Source organism: Tauraco erythrolophus, chromosome 6 (genome assembly GCF_009769465.1).
Source record: "Tauraco erythrolophus isolate bTauEry1 chromosome 6, bTauEry1.pri, whole genome shotgun sequence".
In the NCBI taxonomy this organism is placed as follows: Eukaryota; Metazoa; Chordata; class Aves; order Musophagiformes; family Musophagidae; genus Tauraco; species Tauraco erythrolophus.
The window spans coordinates 5,747,561-5,761,576 of NC_141470.1; the positions used below are offsets into that span (position 1 = coordinate 5,747,561).

The 14,016-nt window shown below is 47.9% G+C and overlaps 1 protein-coding gene across 4 annotated transcripts in view; it reads right to left on the reverse strand.

The window, feature by feature from the left end:
- The window catches only part of PLCB2 (phospholipase C beta 2), a 46,812-nt gene that overhangs the window by 9,821 nt on the left and 22,975 nt on the right, over positions 1–14,016 (reverse strand). For 2 of the 4 annotated variants that reach the window (XM_086614027.1, XM_086614025.1), the window contains exons 12-27: positions 13,431–13,513; positions 12,963–13,047; positions 11,407–11,578; positions 10,492–10,589; positions 9,647–9,743; positions 8,660–8,744; positions 8,117–8,241; positions 6,904–7,058; positions 6,297–6,461; positions 5,100–5,199; positions 4,719–4,823; positions 3,623–3,708; positions 3,429–3,525; positions 1,801–1,854; positions 480–690; positions 79–247 (exon numbers count right to left, since the gene is read on the reverse strand). In XM_086614027.1, coding sequence (XP_086470153.1) covers positions 79–247; positions 480–690; positions 1,801–1,854; positions 3,429–3,525; positions 3,623–3,708; positions 4,719–4,823; positions 5,100–5,199; positions 6,297–6,461; positions 6,904–7,058; positions 8,117–8,241; positions 8,660–8,744; positions 9,647–9,743; positions 10,492–10,589; positions 11,407–11,578; positions 12,963–13,047; positions 13,431–13,513 — 1,887 coding nt within the window. Of the gene's footprint in view, positions 1–78; positions 248–479; positions 691–1,800; positions 1,876–3,428; positions 3,526–3,622; positions 3,709–4,718; positions 4,824–5,099; positions 5,200–6,296; positions 6,462–6,903; positions 7,059–8,116; positions 8,242–8,659; positions 8,745–9,646; positions 9,744–10,491; positions 10,590–11,406; positions 11,579–12,962; positions 13,048–13,430; positions 13,514–14,016 lie in introns of all 4 variants that reach the window. The other 2 variants (XM_086614026.1, XM_086614024.1) reach the window with 1 other exon arrangement.

Genomic DNA, 14,016 nt, shown 5'->3' on the forward strand with positions numbered 1-14,016 from the left:
GTGAAGAACTTGGTTTTTCAGGCCGTCCTTGCAGGGCTCTCCTAGGCTACATTGTCTGTTGACGCTCGCAGTCCTTACCTCTGTGGCGTGCTGCTCTTTCTTTCTTCGAATCCCGTCATGGTGTTCCTGCCCCAGGTGGATGAGGTCCATCTCCAGCCTCTCCCTCAGTTCCAAAACTCGGCTATCAATGCTTTCTGCCATTTCGACAGGATTTGCACATGTACCAACGTCACCTGTTGTCAAACTCCTGCAGAACAGACACAGCAGCTGCTTCTAGAGATGCCGATACAATCCCCACCTTCCCACCCACCCCTCAGTGGGAACATCCGACGCTCTATAAACCCAGGGAGATGCGGATGCCCGCACCGCTCCGTGCTTCCTTCAGAGAAGGGGAGCCCACGTTTCTCTCAAACCTCTGCTTTGGTCTGGGGAGGTGACTCTCAGGCCAGGCCCTGCTGGAGGCCCTGTGCTGTATTTACCTCTTCTTCTGGGTTTTCCTAGTGTGGATCATCCTTTTCTTGCCTCCATAGCAGACAGGCTCCAAAAAGAGTACAGAATATTTCTGCAGCAGCTCCTCCCTCCGTTTACTCCCTTTCCGCTCCAGGTCCCTCAGTTCCTTCTCCTGCTTCTTCAGCAGCTTCAGAAAGAGCTTCATCTGCTGCAGTTCTGCGAGGCTGGCTGTCTGAGGCTCTAAAAGACAAAATAAACAGAATAATGTTTTCTCTCACCCAGCATTTCTCAACCTGCTGTGATGCCTTTTGGGGTCAGACAGGGTTTTTTTTTTCAGCACTGCCTTCATTCAACTTTTCCTCCCTCTTTTCAGCGTTGCAGGGAGCTCAGCTCACCATCTGGTGGGTGCCTGGCATGGGGATGGCCAGAAGAAACGCTGCCTTTTGCTGGTTTGGCCAGAGGAACACACTGGTGGTGATGTGTCAGTCTGTCTCGTGACTCACACCCTTTCCCTCAATTCTAAGTACCCAAAAGACAGCACAATCAGTAAGCTACTTGGCAGCTCTAATTGTAAGAGAAAAACTTTGTTATTCCATTACTGATTTTTTTGCAAAACTGAGTTAAAATCGTGCTTTCATCCCTTCCAGTTTTAATGCCTGGCATTTCTTCGGTTGTGAGAAATAAATGAAAGGGCTTTTGAGGTGAGGCATATGAAAAGGAGAGGGGAAGGATGCCTGTGAACTGCTGGAGAACTTGTTATCTGGCAGTAGCCAGTCGGTCAGACGTGGTTATCTGTGGCAGAAAGGCCACAGGGAGTTATCTCCGCAGGGGAAGTAACTGTCTTTTTTTGGCCTGAAACGTGTGAAAATTAACAGAACTTGTGGGTGTGCTGTGGAGGGTCAGCTCCTTCTAAAAGGCTCAGACTGGGGCATAATTCAGGTAATGGTAGCCAGTGGCCTCAGAGGGCTAAAGCTGGAGCAGCCCAAAGCTCTTCTGACCTACCTGTGCAGGTGACAGTGGGCCAGCTTGCATAAGGCATGGACCACGGCAACTCCAAGCTGCTTTTCTCCTTGAGACCTGCTGGGAGTTCAGTCCCAGCCCGAGAGCTTGCCACACACTGGGGCAGTTGGCAAAACGGGCAAGGGGTGCCACAGGCAGGGAAACGGGTCCCTGAGCCCAGAAATTCACATGGTTTGTCTTTAGTGCTGGATACAACAGGCAGGGTTGGGTCAGGTCTGTTTTAATTTGCAAAACAGGCTCCATCTCCATCCCAGCCAGAAATTGGGCAGAGAAGGAAGGTAAGATGACTGGCAGGGCCTCAGCTCACGTGAACAGCACGAGAGGAGTTACCTGCCATCTGTGCCACTTCTATCACATTCTCGTCCTTGGTGAAAGCCGCTGCTCCTGAAATCACAAAAGAGGTTCCTGTTTACATTCCATCTTGGATCTTGGGATTGAAAACGGACAGACAGTGGCGAACTCAAGAACATGGGTCACATAAAGGATGTTGGTGTGAATACAAAGGAATTAATTAAGCTGCTGAGATAAGGCTTAAGTGCTTGGGAACTTCGTTAACAGGCACAACAGAAAGGGAACAGGATTGTCTGTCTTGCCAGAGAAAAAAGGGCATTAAGTTTGTATTTGCTGAATATTTGTGATGATTTGGCACATGTTAACTTGTTTGATTAGGTAAGAAGGATATTCTGGCCTGAAATTTGAGAAATGTGATTGTTTTGGTACCAGCATATTTGAAAGGACACTAGTCACGTTCAGACAGCTAATATGGAAGAAGTACTGATTAGCTGCCAATTACTGTAAAACACAATAGAAGAGAATGAGTAATCTAAGTGTACGGCAGGGGACATGTTCATAGAATCACAGAATGGTTTGGGTTGGAAGGGACCTCAAAGATCATCCAGTTTCAACCTCCCTGCCATGGGCAGGGACAGCTTCCACTACACCAGGTTGCCCAAAGCCTCATCCAACCTGGCCTTCAACACTTCCAGGGATGGGGCAGTTCGTACCTAACCTGAAATTACTTTATCAATTAATTTGGATTAGAAGCACGTTTGAGGAACGTTCCCTTCTGGCAACTGCACCAATACTACACCTTTAACGCTTGCTGGCTATCTTGTTTTCTAAGGCCAAAAAGGTGCCAGTATGCAAGGAACAGACATACTGTCAGGAAGATGTTTCTCTGCTAAAGCTTCTTTAAACCTAGTAATAAATGCTGACTTTGCCTTTTGATTCTTGTTAAAGCAAATCCGTAACTTTTTTCCAACTCACCTGACTCAAGAGTTAAATAGATTTTTGCCCTTGTTACATTAAGGGGTCCCCATTTAATCTAGTGGTCAAAACACAGGACTGTGCTCCTTCTCACTCTTGCAGAATGCCAGATATGGCATCTGTTCACCCTGAACTTGCCACGGATCTTATAAAGAGTGTGGTGTTCATCTGAGCTGATGAGCAAAATTGCTAGTCTTTAAAGCTCCAAGTATGACACCTGGACACTGCTGCCAGTGCAGTTTCACAAGATACAGTTTTCAGGGGGACCTAAACATACTCGACACGTCAGAAATCAACAGTAATCTACAGAAAGAGACCCTTGAAAAGACCAACAAAGAGATGAAAAGCAGTGAGGTATTATGGGGTAAAACCAAGCCAGACCTTAAAACCTCTGTCTCACAAATACCAGGAATTACCATTTCTTTGCTGAAAGTCAACATCCAATCTCCAATTTCACAACTAAGGTAAGATGCCACACCTGCCACACTACACACATCACACTTGCTCCAGCCACAGGAGTCAGGGGATAACTACAACTTTTGCCATTAATGACAAGCACCAGAATTCAAGGTGGTGGCTTGGCCTGAGAGGTTCTGACCCCATTACCAAGGACCTTCACTGCCTCTTTCCAGCCTCGTGAGAGTAGAGGCTTTCCCTTCTACTTTTAGCTCACCCCACACCCTCAGCTTTACCTGCTGGCCCGTTTGAAAGAGGAGTGCTGAACTTCCCAGTGGAGTCTGGTATCCCGTTAGTTTCAGCAGATGGGAAGTTCCTCTGTGTGCCAAACCTCTAAAACAAAGATCAGAAGTAAAGCAAAGCTCTTTTATTTCAGGCTGAATCCATGCAACATGTTTTAGAGACAATGCCAGAGCTTAGAAAAACTTACCTCCACCGAGCCATCTTTTAGCTTAACTGACCTCTTGTCTTGCAGACTGAAGAACTTAATGGGGTTGGAGAGAGCAATAGTCAGATCTAGAAAGAAAGAGAAAGTCTTTGCTTGGATTATCAAATAACTTATTGTACTCTGATTTTCCTGGCCTTCTGGTTTCCTTTCTGGCCTTGGACAGGAAACTGGGGAGAAGAGAGATTTTGTATTATTCTCTACTCCTAACAAGCTTCTCCCTGACAGCATGAGGGGAGGGGACGGTCCCCACCTCAGTCCTGTTCTGAGGTGATGGCTCATAACTGATGTTCAGGGCAGCTCTCTGAAGCTGGAAAGAGCACACTGCTCCCCAAATCCAAAGCTGGGTTAAGACTTCCCTAACCTGCATGGCTCCCTGCTCCAATTCTCATCCAACGCTGCATAAACCTGGTCTTTTTTACAAATATGTGTTAAAACCATCAATTTCACAGGATTTCCCCCGTGAACAAGGTTCACTTGTATGAACACAGGGGAAGAGAGAGTAAACATGAGAAGGAGTCACAAGATCTCCTGTGGCTGATGCCATTCCATTCCACGTGGCTTTGTTCGTGCTTGTTAAAAAGTTTTGCTGTTAATACCTCCAGTGCGGCTTCTTTCCTGATTCACCTCTCCCTGTTTGACCATCCCCTTTTTTACAGTGATCTTCCTTTATCTCAGAACCAGCAGGAACCTCCCTCTCTTCAAACAGGGAAGGAGAACGCTCCTGCGCTCCCTAAAACCCGATTATTGCTGTCACTCCCTGACAGCTATCACCTCTGCCCTCTAGGAAACCTCTCCCTGCCGCTTCATGAAAGCAGGGAACAGAGCAGCTCATTCCAAACCAGAGAGACGGAGTTACATCTGCACTGCACATCAGGGGCACCCATTGCAGTCACAGCGGAAGCATCCGCTCCCTCCCGATAAAGGAAGGGAATGCTGGCATCCGCTCAAGTCCCACCTGACAAGGAATTAAGGATGCAGCAGGAAAGCACTCCCCCCCACCCCAGGCTGGAAAAACACTTTGGATCACAGTTTGGACAAAGCCAGAGCCCCCCAGCACGTGCAGGCTGACATGTACTACCTGCCCAAGCGTCGGGAACGTAGTCCTTTATTTCCAGGTACACGAAGAGAGAAGGCATGGTGAGCGGCATGTTGCTTTCGCTGCGGAGACAAACGTGGTGATAGCCTGAAAACAGAAAAAGCCCAAGAGGTGAACTGACAGAACCTCTGCCCCTCCTCGCCTGCGTGCTCCAACAGGAAAACAAAGTCCCTCTTTGCAGGAGGGCACGGTGAACAAACCATGGAATTAAGCTGAAGCTGTAATAGGATAAATTTCAAGGCTCCACTGCCTACAGGAGTGGAGATAAAGTAGCAAAACATGCAGATGTTCACGTCTTCCTTGCAGCTTCCAATGGGTAGGTCTCAAGAGCACAAAAGCTGAAGGAGTTTCCACAAGATTTACCTGAGTGCACTGCGATAATGGGAATGACACGATGACCAATGAACTTCCCTCCTTCCTCCCAAGCCACAATTTTGAGAGACGCCAACTCGGGCATCATGATCTAAGGAAAAAACAGAGTAAGGCACTGGTGTCCTCACCTCTAACACCCAACAGCTTCCAAGCTTCACTAAGTAGAACTTCACTCTCCCCTCCTTCCAGGAAAACAGTGCCATCTCTCCAAGGAAGCCACTGCCTGTTTCTGCACGGTGTCATTTAAGGCTACAGTTTACCACAGACATAAGTGAATTCTCACAAACTCCAGGAAACAGAAGCTCTCAGAGGAGAGATTGCACAGGATCAAAGGAGGGCAGAAAGAAAAAAGAAAAACTGGGGTGACAAACGCTCCAACCACAGCTTCCATGAAGCAGCTGACCAGAGAAGGGAAGGAACAGGAACAGATGACACATCAAGCATGGTTAACTGTGCCACAAGGGCGCTTGCCTCCCTCCTCCCCCATGTTCTTCTGCTGTAAAGTGAACTAAAAATTCCTCTGCCAGAACCAAAGCCTGAAAAGCGTTTCTGAAACGAGGATAATATTCATCTACCACGTCATAAGTCGGCTGAAAATAATCTATTTCACAGTGTGCTTGACAGAGATCAACTGTGTAACGTGTGTTTTGCCTGCGTAACTTACTGCAGAAAAGCCAAACATTGCTGGTTTTTGACTTAATCTCCCCGTACCCTGTAGCTGGACTAGTGACCCCTGAATTCTTGTGGACCAACAGGGCACCTTTCTGTCTTCTGACACAACTGGAAACTTCTCACTGGTCCCATTACTTCACCAGTTTGTTTCTCATTTACAGGTTAACCACAGACACTCAGTTCCTTTCTGCTTCCTGGTGCTTGGAGTTTTCAAAGCTGCTTAGTCAATTCAGTGTGAAGTGCATCACAAACGGGAGACTTTTGATGCCTGTTATTTCCAGAAATGTTCCCAGCTACCCCTTGTCTGTTCAGGGAAATACTGATGGAGAGTTGGTTTGGATATTGTTGTTTGGATATTATCTGAGAGAGCAACACGTAACACCTTGTGTGTCTAAAGCCACGACTGAGATCTCCAGAAGGGAGTCCCTTCTGTTGTCACTGACCTCTCCACAGTCAGTGCTTGTGGCCAACGGGATCTTTAAGGATTCTGTCTAAATTACTATTAAACATTATTACCTTTTCAAAAACAAAAGCCTCCTCTTTCCATACGGGGTTGATGGAATTGGCAGTGGAGGTCAGTTTGGTTCTGTATTTGCGTTTTGTGTCCCTTGGCAACCCAAACAGCTCTACTTCCACATAGGTCTTCACACTACGGTCCGAGAGGAACTGACCAGAGAGTATCTATGAACAAGCAGAAACATAATTAGCAACTGCTGAAAAGAATAAAACAGAAGAACCCACCCGTACCTTCACCCCAAAGTCACTCTCCCACCCCAAAACATCTTTTCTGCTGCAGCTGCCGAGCCACAGTAGGCTCTTCTTTTACCTCCACCCATGTTTCTTGCTTCAGCACTTCCTCCAACCTCCTCCCTCCCTGTCATCACAGCCCTGGCTTCTTCTGCGTGGCAGATGCTAATTTTCCATTTTCATGCAATTATGATTAATTTAAAATAGTGAAAAGACTGGGAGTTGCCATGGTAACGCTCTCCCACAGGACTCTCTGGGTTCGTTTGCTGCTAAGAGCCCTACTGGGTAATAAATAGCAGGGACACAGATGCCAGTTCGATACGTGGTGCCAGGAACTGGCTGCCAGGGGAGGCGCAGCACCGTGGTTTGTACTTGCCGTGACGGACAGGGTACTGGCCACCACCACGTCGATGCGGTCCACGGAGTAGGGGTCAAACTGCTTGTCTGGCCGCCGCATGAATTCGTGCTTGAGCAGGTAGCCACACTGGCCGTTGAACTCGAACAGAGCCATGTTCTGCTGCATGGGGACATCTGAGATACAGAGGAACACAACGAGAAAAATTTCTGTGGGACCTCATCAGGTGGCTTGTGTGCTAGGGGTGAGCTGAAAGACGCTGTACTTTTACAGCCCCTGCTAGCCAAAGGCTCACAAAGCCGTCTCAAAAACTAATTAAGCCTCTCAGCACCCTACAGGGAAAAATATTACAGCAGCTGCTGTAAGAAAGGTAAGTGGTTTGCTTTTGATTGCACCGTAAGTCATGGGTAGAACTAATTAAAACCTACTTTAAGAATTACTCACTATTTTTGGGTGTGAAGTAAACATTTGTCTGAACCCCTCTACTCCTTCCCCCTTTCATTTTGGGCCTTCTCTCAGTCCATCTTCTCCTCTGCTACTTCTCTAGAACACTGTCCTGTGGTTCCTGCACCTGTCTTCAATATGATATCCTCTTCATGACCAGTCTCTCACACTCTTCCTTTTAAAGCTGCCTGCTTTTTTCCTCCTACAGCCAGTCTCCTACACTCTGTACATATGACACTCCTCTGAGGAAGGAAGAGGGGTGAAGAATAGCTTTCTCTGGAGGCTTTTCTTTGTCTCCTGCTCATGCTGGTTGTGCAGCAAGGAAAGGCTCTTCTTCCCTGTTCAGGTCAAAACACTGGACATAATAGCATAGACAGGCCAGTGCTGTAGCCAGATGGAGCTCTGCCTGCTGCCTCGCAGAAGAGGAGGCAGCTTTGGAGAAGCAGGAGCTTCTGGTGCATTCATGCACGTTATTTAGGCTGACATCCCGTCACAGGACAGCCAGAGATGGTACCCAGGCACCGGATGACAGCAAGTCCGTGTATGCGTGTAGGCACAAGTGTGTAGGACCGGCATCCCGGACGCTGTGCCAGGTTTGTGCTGGGCCTTGAAAAGTGCTTTTGGTCTACGGGAGACAGAGTCAAAGACGAGCACCACTGCGGGAGGAGGCACATGGAATAAACCCGTTCAGGGAGACAGCAGCGGGAGGAAACGGCAGCGAAGGAAGAGACGGTGAACACGAGCGCGCAGCCTCACCCACTCAGAAGCTGGAGGACAATGTGACACCCACCCATGGTCTGGAAGTTGAGAGCCACCATCTGACAGCCGACGTTCCAGAACATCTGGGGCATGTAATTAGAGGAGTCCATCCGGGTGCCTTTGGGGTAAATCCGGCTCATCTGTCGCTTGTTGTATCTACGGTTGCTGTATGGGAAACAAGTCTGGAGCACTCCCTGTGTACCCTGGGGCGAGCTCACGCATTCAGATGATGAAAATTGTTTAAGCTCTGCTACCAAATGCTCAGAGCCTTCCAGACGAGAGCTAAGAGAGGCCCTGGCAACAACTGGCTCCTTTCCCATACCCTTTCCACTTAAGGACAAACATCTGGCAGCCTTGGCCTTCACTACACCCTGTCAAGAATCTCCATGAACAGCCCTCATGCCACCCGGGAAGATCCCATGTCCCACCTGCACACTTGGTATCTCTGATGAAAAGTTTACCAGGTCCTGAAACCAGAAGCCAGCTGGATACTCCTCAGCCTCACCCAGGCTTCCGATAGGCTCTCATACTCCATACAACCAACTACCCTGGACAAAGGTTGCCAAAAGGATACTCTACAAACTGCAGAGGGAACTTGGTTAGTAGATCGTAAGCCTTCAGCTCCGTGAAGGAAGAGATGACGTAACTCCGGTTCTTCTCTAGAAACAGGAGACAAGAAAGCATTTAGAAGAAAGGCACGCTCAGCCCCCAGTCTGCGTGGGGACTGACGAACCCACGAAGCACTTGGCCTGTTTACTCCCACTTTCTACCCGGTACCGTTTTCCATCAAGGCGATTTACTGTTCTCTGGTCCCTTGAAAAGGGACTGAAGAGTATTATTCCATAGAAGGGGATTTATGTTTAGCAGGGAGACAGTGGTTGTGCACTACAGCAGAGGAACTTCATGGAGTACACACAGGATTGGCTGACAAAGCTTAAATGGTGATAATTTTGCCCATCTCTTCCTGGATTCCAGTGACATGTAGAGAATAGCTCCCACCTGGAGTTTTAGTTCCCAGTAAATCCAATTATTCAGTGTCTTGCACAAAGTTCGTTATTTTGTCAAGTTTCCCCTTCTTCACTCCCCTATTTTTTTCTTTTTCTTTCTTTCATCAATCACACCAGCTCACTCAAATTTGAGCAAGATTCAAATACAGGAATTGTTTACAGGAACCTATTGTGTATAAAGAAATTGTGCGTGTTTTCAGTGTTCCAGATGTTTCTCTGTCCAACCACCACCAAAGAGGAAGACCCGACACACACACTAAGAAGAGCTGGGCTCAACCCTGCCCGCAGAAGCAGCAAAGCAAGCCCCCAGAGATGACACTAGCCTGGGAGCAGTACCTGACATCTCCCTGTCTTCTCCTTATCAATTCCTTACTACAGGGAGGAGGGCAGAAGGGACGTATTTATGACCACATGCAAGTTGTGGGAGACAGAACACAACAGAAAATGGGTGAAAAAGGTCACAAAGACAGGTGGAGAACGGCAGCATCTGCAAGCACCGCTCTCCTGGTTGAATGGAAACAGTTGGGATCCTGCAAGGACCGAGTTTGACTTACGGGCAGAGACTTCAAAGGAGTCGAATTTGATGGGCTGGATGTAATTAACGAGGCTGGACATTTCCTCGTACGCCGTCACTTCCAACCCAGCAGTGCCCTGAGCAGAAAACAAAATCCAAGAGGAGATGGGTGAAGAGGCCTTTCGGAGAGATGAAACAAAACACACCTGGGCTTCACAATCAAAAACTCTGGTGGCTGCCCTGACCAGAGACCCCCCAGTTTCTTTGGCTTCCTGGTCCTACAGGTACATTGTGAGCAGCGTGGGCAGGGGCACAGTTTCTAGGTAGCTTGGAAAAAAATGAAAGTGAGGCATATGGAGGGTTATCAGTCATTATGTAAGAAGCCCTGGACCTCTTTAACCTCTCAAAGCATGGATCAGGGACAAACCAGGGATGCTGTTTTACCTCCAGAGTGATACAAGGGAGGTAGAAATGGAAAATGGTTGTTTTGCTTTGTTTTTTTTTTTTATTCAAGAGAATGGTGATCTCCTTTCCCCTTCAGCAGGAGCCCTTTATGTTTTGGTCACAACTTTTATCAGACTAAGGCGAAGCCTCTCCAAACACCCTGAAGGCAGACAGTTATCTCCAAGTCAGGCAAAATATCAGAGTCAGAAATAGTAACTCTTCTGCCAGATTCTCTATGCTTGCAACATCATTCCTCTTACTCAGTTTCTCCTGCAAAGGTCGTGTTGCAAGGGGGGAAGGAAAGCCCTCAATGGCTCAGAGCACAGTCCCTTCTCCTTTGCATTGTGGGTTCATCTCTGTCCTATATGGTGAGGCCCCAGAGAAAACTGGAAGCCACAAAAAAATAAACCAGAAAAGGAACAGAAACAACAGTGACAGTACCTCATCTGACTGCATCTTTTTAATTTCCTCTTCATCCAGGTTTCCGAGATGTTCATCCTCTTCCTCTGGATCCTCTTCAGCCACGTCACCTGCCCAGACTAAGCACACGCAGCCCACCTCAGTAGTACGTACCAGTGGCACACCGAGACAAGACATTGCAGGTTGCAATGGAGAGCTCTGCAAGAACTCACAGTCAAGTCATGCAGGAGCAGTGCATGGAAGAATCACACAATCCAAACATGAACTAGCACACTCAAGAGACCAAATCGTTCCTCCTGCAGGCTTCCCTCATACCCCAAGAGCGACAACCACGATGCTGTTTTCCCCGCCAAGGTCACACACGTTTGTGCCAATAAATGTCCATTTCTGGGTGCTCTGTAGTGGCACCCACCTTGTCTTCATATGACTTCCCTTCCCTATGAGGACAGGGACTGAAAATTCACTGTTCTACCAGAGGTCCTCTGAGACCAAGAGGTGACAACCTTGAGACTGGAGGAAGGGAGGAGTGGGGCTGAAGGTTCTATAAACCTTCAAGAACCCCAGGGTGAAGAACTGGGCCGTGGTGAATTTGTGGTTATCAGAGAGCTACAAGCAGTAAAAAAATTATCCACCCTTCCATCAATAGCCAGTGTGTTTCAAGGAATGACCAACTCGTGTAGCCATACACCTCCAAGTACGAAGAAAAGTTGACTGATGGGCAGGGAATAAGTTGATTGTCTCTTTTGGTTGGAATGAAGTGTTTGAAAATACTCTGAAGATTTAGTTTCTCTTCCAAGCTTATGCTGCTTCTTGGGAAAACTGAATTAATGACTAGTACTGGTTTGCCTCAAGCCAGTATTGGGTGACTTGGAAGGTCTCCAGTGGGCCAGACTTGCTCATCTAGCTCTACTAGTCCCATTTTCCCATCAGACATACCAGTATCTTCAGCATCCGTAGGGGCCGGCTGCTCAATGATTTCTGGTTCCACATTCTTGCCTTTTTTCAAAGAGTTCTGCCTCTTCCCAGATATAGATTGGTTCTTTTTGTTCTTAATCAAGATTTTCCCCAAGAGATCCTTAGGACTTGGCAGAGGAACTCCTGGCTTCAGCTGCAACAGATAAACTTCATACTGAATTTCCATCACAAAGACAAGAATTCAAACACTCATCTCTCCTATCCCTCCAGTACCATTCCTCTGGCCATTTGCTGGTGCATGGACACCTCTCTCTCCCACTGTACACTTTAATTGCTCCAGCTGCCGGCATATCCCACTACATCTGTGCAGATTTTTTCTCAGACTTCACCTTTGGTTTTAGACCAGCGTTTTGCAGCTCTCAGCCCTCTCATGTTCTGCTGTGGGCACACACCGTGCTGTTCCCAGCCATCTATCCTGCACCACAGCTAAAAAACCACCAACGTGGCCTGAAGGCATCCACACACCTCTGGCTTTCACATTCCACCTACTTCTCTCATCATCCCAGAGCCTCAGCCCTAGATCAGCACTGGGGCCATATTTACACACTCTGCCTGCAGCAGATTGGAAAAAAAAGATGCCAGAGTAGGTGGCTCAAACCAAGGATGTGTGACTCAGGCTGTGCTTCTAGACCTACACTCCTTGTCCAGATAGCAACAGGCCTGTTAATAATTTAACTAATACCCTGAACTGTTTCTCCCCACACATACCTCGTTTCTCCCTACTTTCTGGACAAGGACTTGGGTCTGGGCAGTGGGCAACTGCCCATTTGCTCACTGCTTCTGTTCAGCTCTTCTGTTGGTCTCAGTGCTAGAAAATGAATGCTTGGGCTAGGTGTCTCAGCTTCCCCCTCCACTATGTATCCCAGGGAACTGCCTCATGCTTTGCAGAACACAAATTATTTGTAAATCAGCGCCCATTTGCAAGGCAGCTGGAGCAGCGGTGTGCACGGGGATCACCAAAGATGTCACTGTGTCCACAAAAACACACGCTTGTACACGTATGCCAGTGACTAGGGTCAAACAGATTGGGAGCTTTACTCAGCTCTTCTGAGCACAAAGCTGTGCATGTCACTGACCTGCCCATCTATGCCTGGAAGGGAATTTTTCCAGGTTGGGAAGCATTGGTAGGAAGAGTCTGAAATGCTACTAAGCCCTTGTTTCTGTTTCTTTCCAAAGCAAGTGCTGGCAGACAGATTTGAAACGGGACCGTGGACAATACACTAACTCATCTTGGTACAACTGGTACGACTCGGCCACCTAGAGCTCAGCTTCCAAAGTCTCTCAAGTCACAGAGCGTTAAGAGCAGAGCCAGGCAAGTGCTTAGGAAAACCTCTGTGACCGAGAGGCCTTCCATCCACTTGCTATGGTCCTCATCCCTATGGATCAGGCTTATTTGTCCACGGCATCGTCTTCTCCTTCACTGTCCTTGTATCTGCTGTGCCGTCTCCTAGCACCAGGAGTGACTGATTTTGTCAGAAAGACCTCTCCACTAGCCTCCTTCCCCAACTTCCACTTACTGGGTATTTTTCCAGCGGCTCTGTCAGCAGCATGTCTCCAAATATGGTTCGGCAGTACTCGGCCATCTTCGCCTGCTGCTTGGGCCTAACCAACACAGAGACCGAGCAGGAGCGAACAGCAACACAGATGCCCAAATCCAGAGCTTAGTGTTAACGATCATCTTGAGATTCATGGTGCAATGAAAACCATCTCAGACAGCTATGCAGATCTCAAAGTCCCCTCCCCAGCCAGTTCCCATTTGTTCATGCTCTGCCATCCCGAGCTAAACGGCTGCACGATTGTGGTCACTCTCACTCTGCAGCTTCTGGCTCATCTTTCAGCTCTGACCCTCCTCCAGTTGCTCCAGAAATCTCAACTGGATGTTTCATTTCAGCTCAGGCACTCACTTAAAACCCAGCAGCCCTTGCCTGTGTACTTTCTGCTCTGGACAACAGAGAAGACAGTTCTCCCAATCACGAGATACTCACGAGTCCACATGGTTCTCAAAGGACAGGATGACAGGGTAGAGGGACGTTTTAAAAGCACTTTCTGCAATGGCCTCAATGGCATCCTGTAGGAGAGGCAACGGTCAGAGAAAAGATGAGCACTCACCAGTAACAGAGACAGGCAGCTGACCTCCCACTGAATGGGCTCCAGCCTGATCACTGCCAGGAGCTTCTCTTTACAGCAACTAAACTTCTCTCAGTGAGAAGCATCATCTTTTTCACACCCACCTGGATTTCCAGCTCCAGAGGATACAACATGCAGCTAAACTCAGTAGCTTGCATTAAAAAATGAAGCTGAAGATGTAAGACTATGAGTCTTACAAGAGAGAGAGGCAAGCCACTGCCACGTGCTCCTCCAGTCGGCTGAGAAAGGTGCACACAGCACCAGATTAAACTGCTTCAAGCCCTATTTATACTTAGCTCTGAACCTGTCCAATTTTCTGTCGTTTCACCTGCTTATAAAATCCTTCTATCTAGCAGCAGAGAAAACTGGAATGTTCAGTAACCAGCAGTGCTGACGTTTCAAATGCAAATACCATGGAAACGTTCCCAGCATTAAGGATGTAAG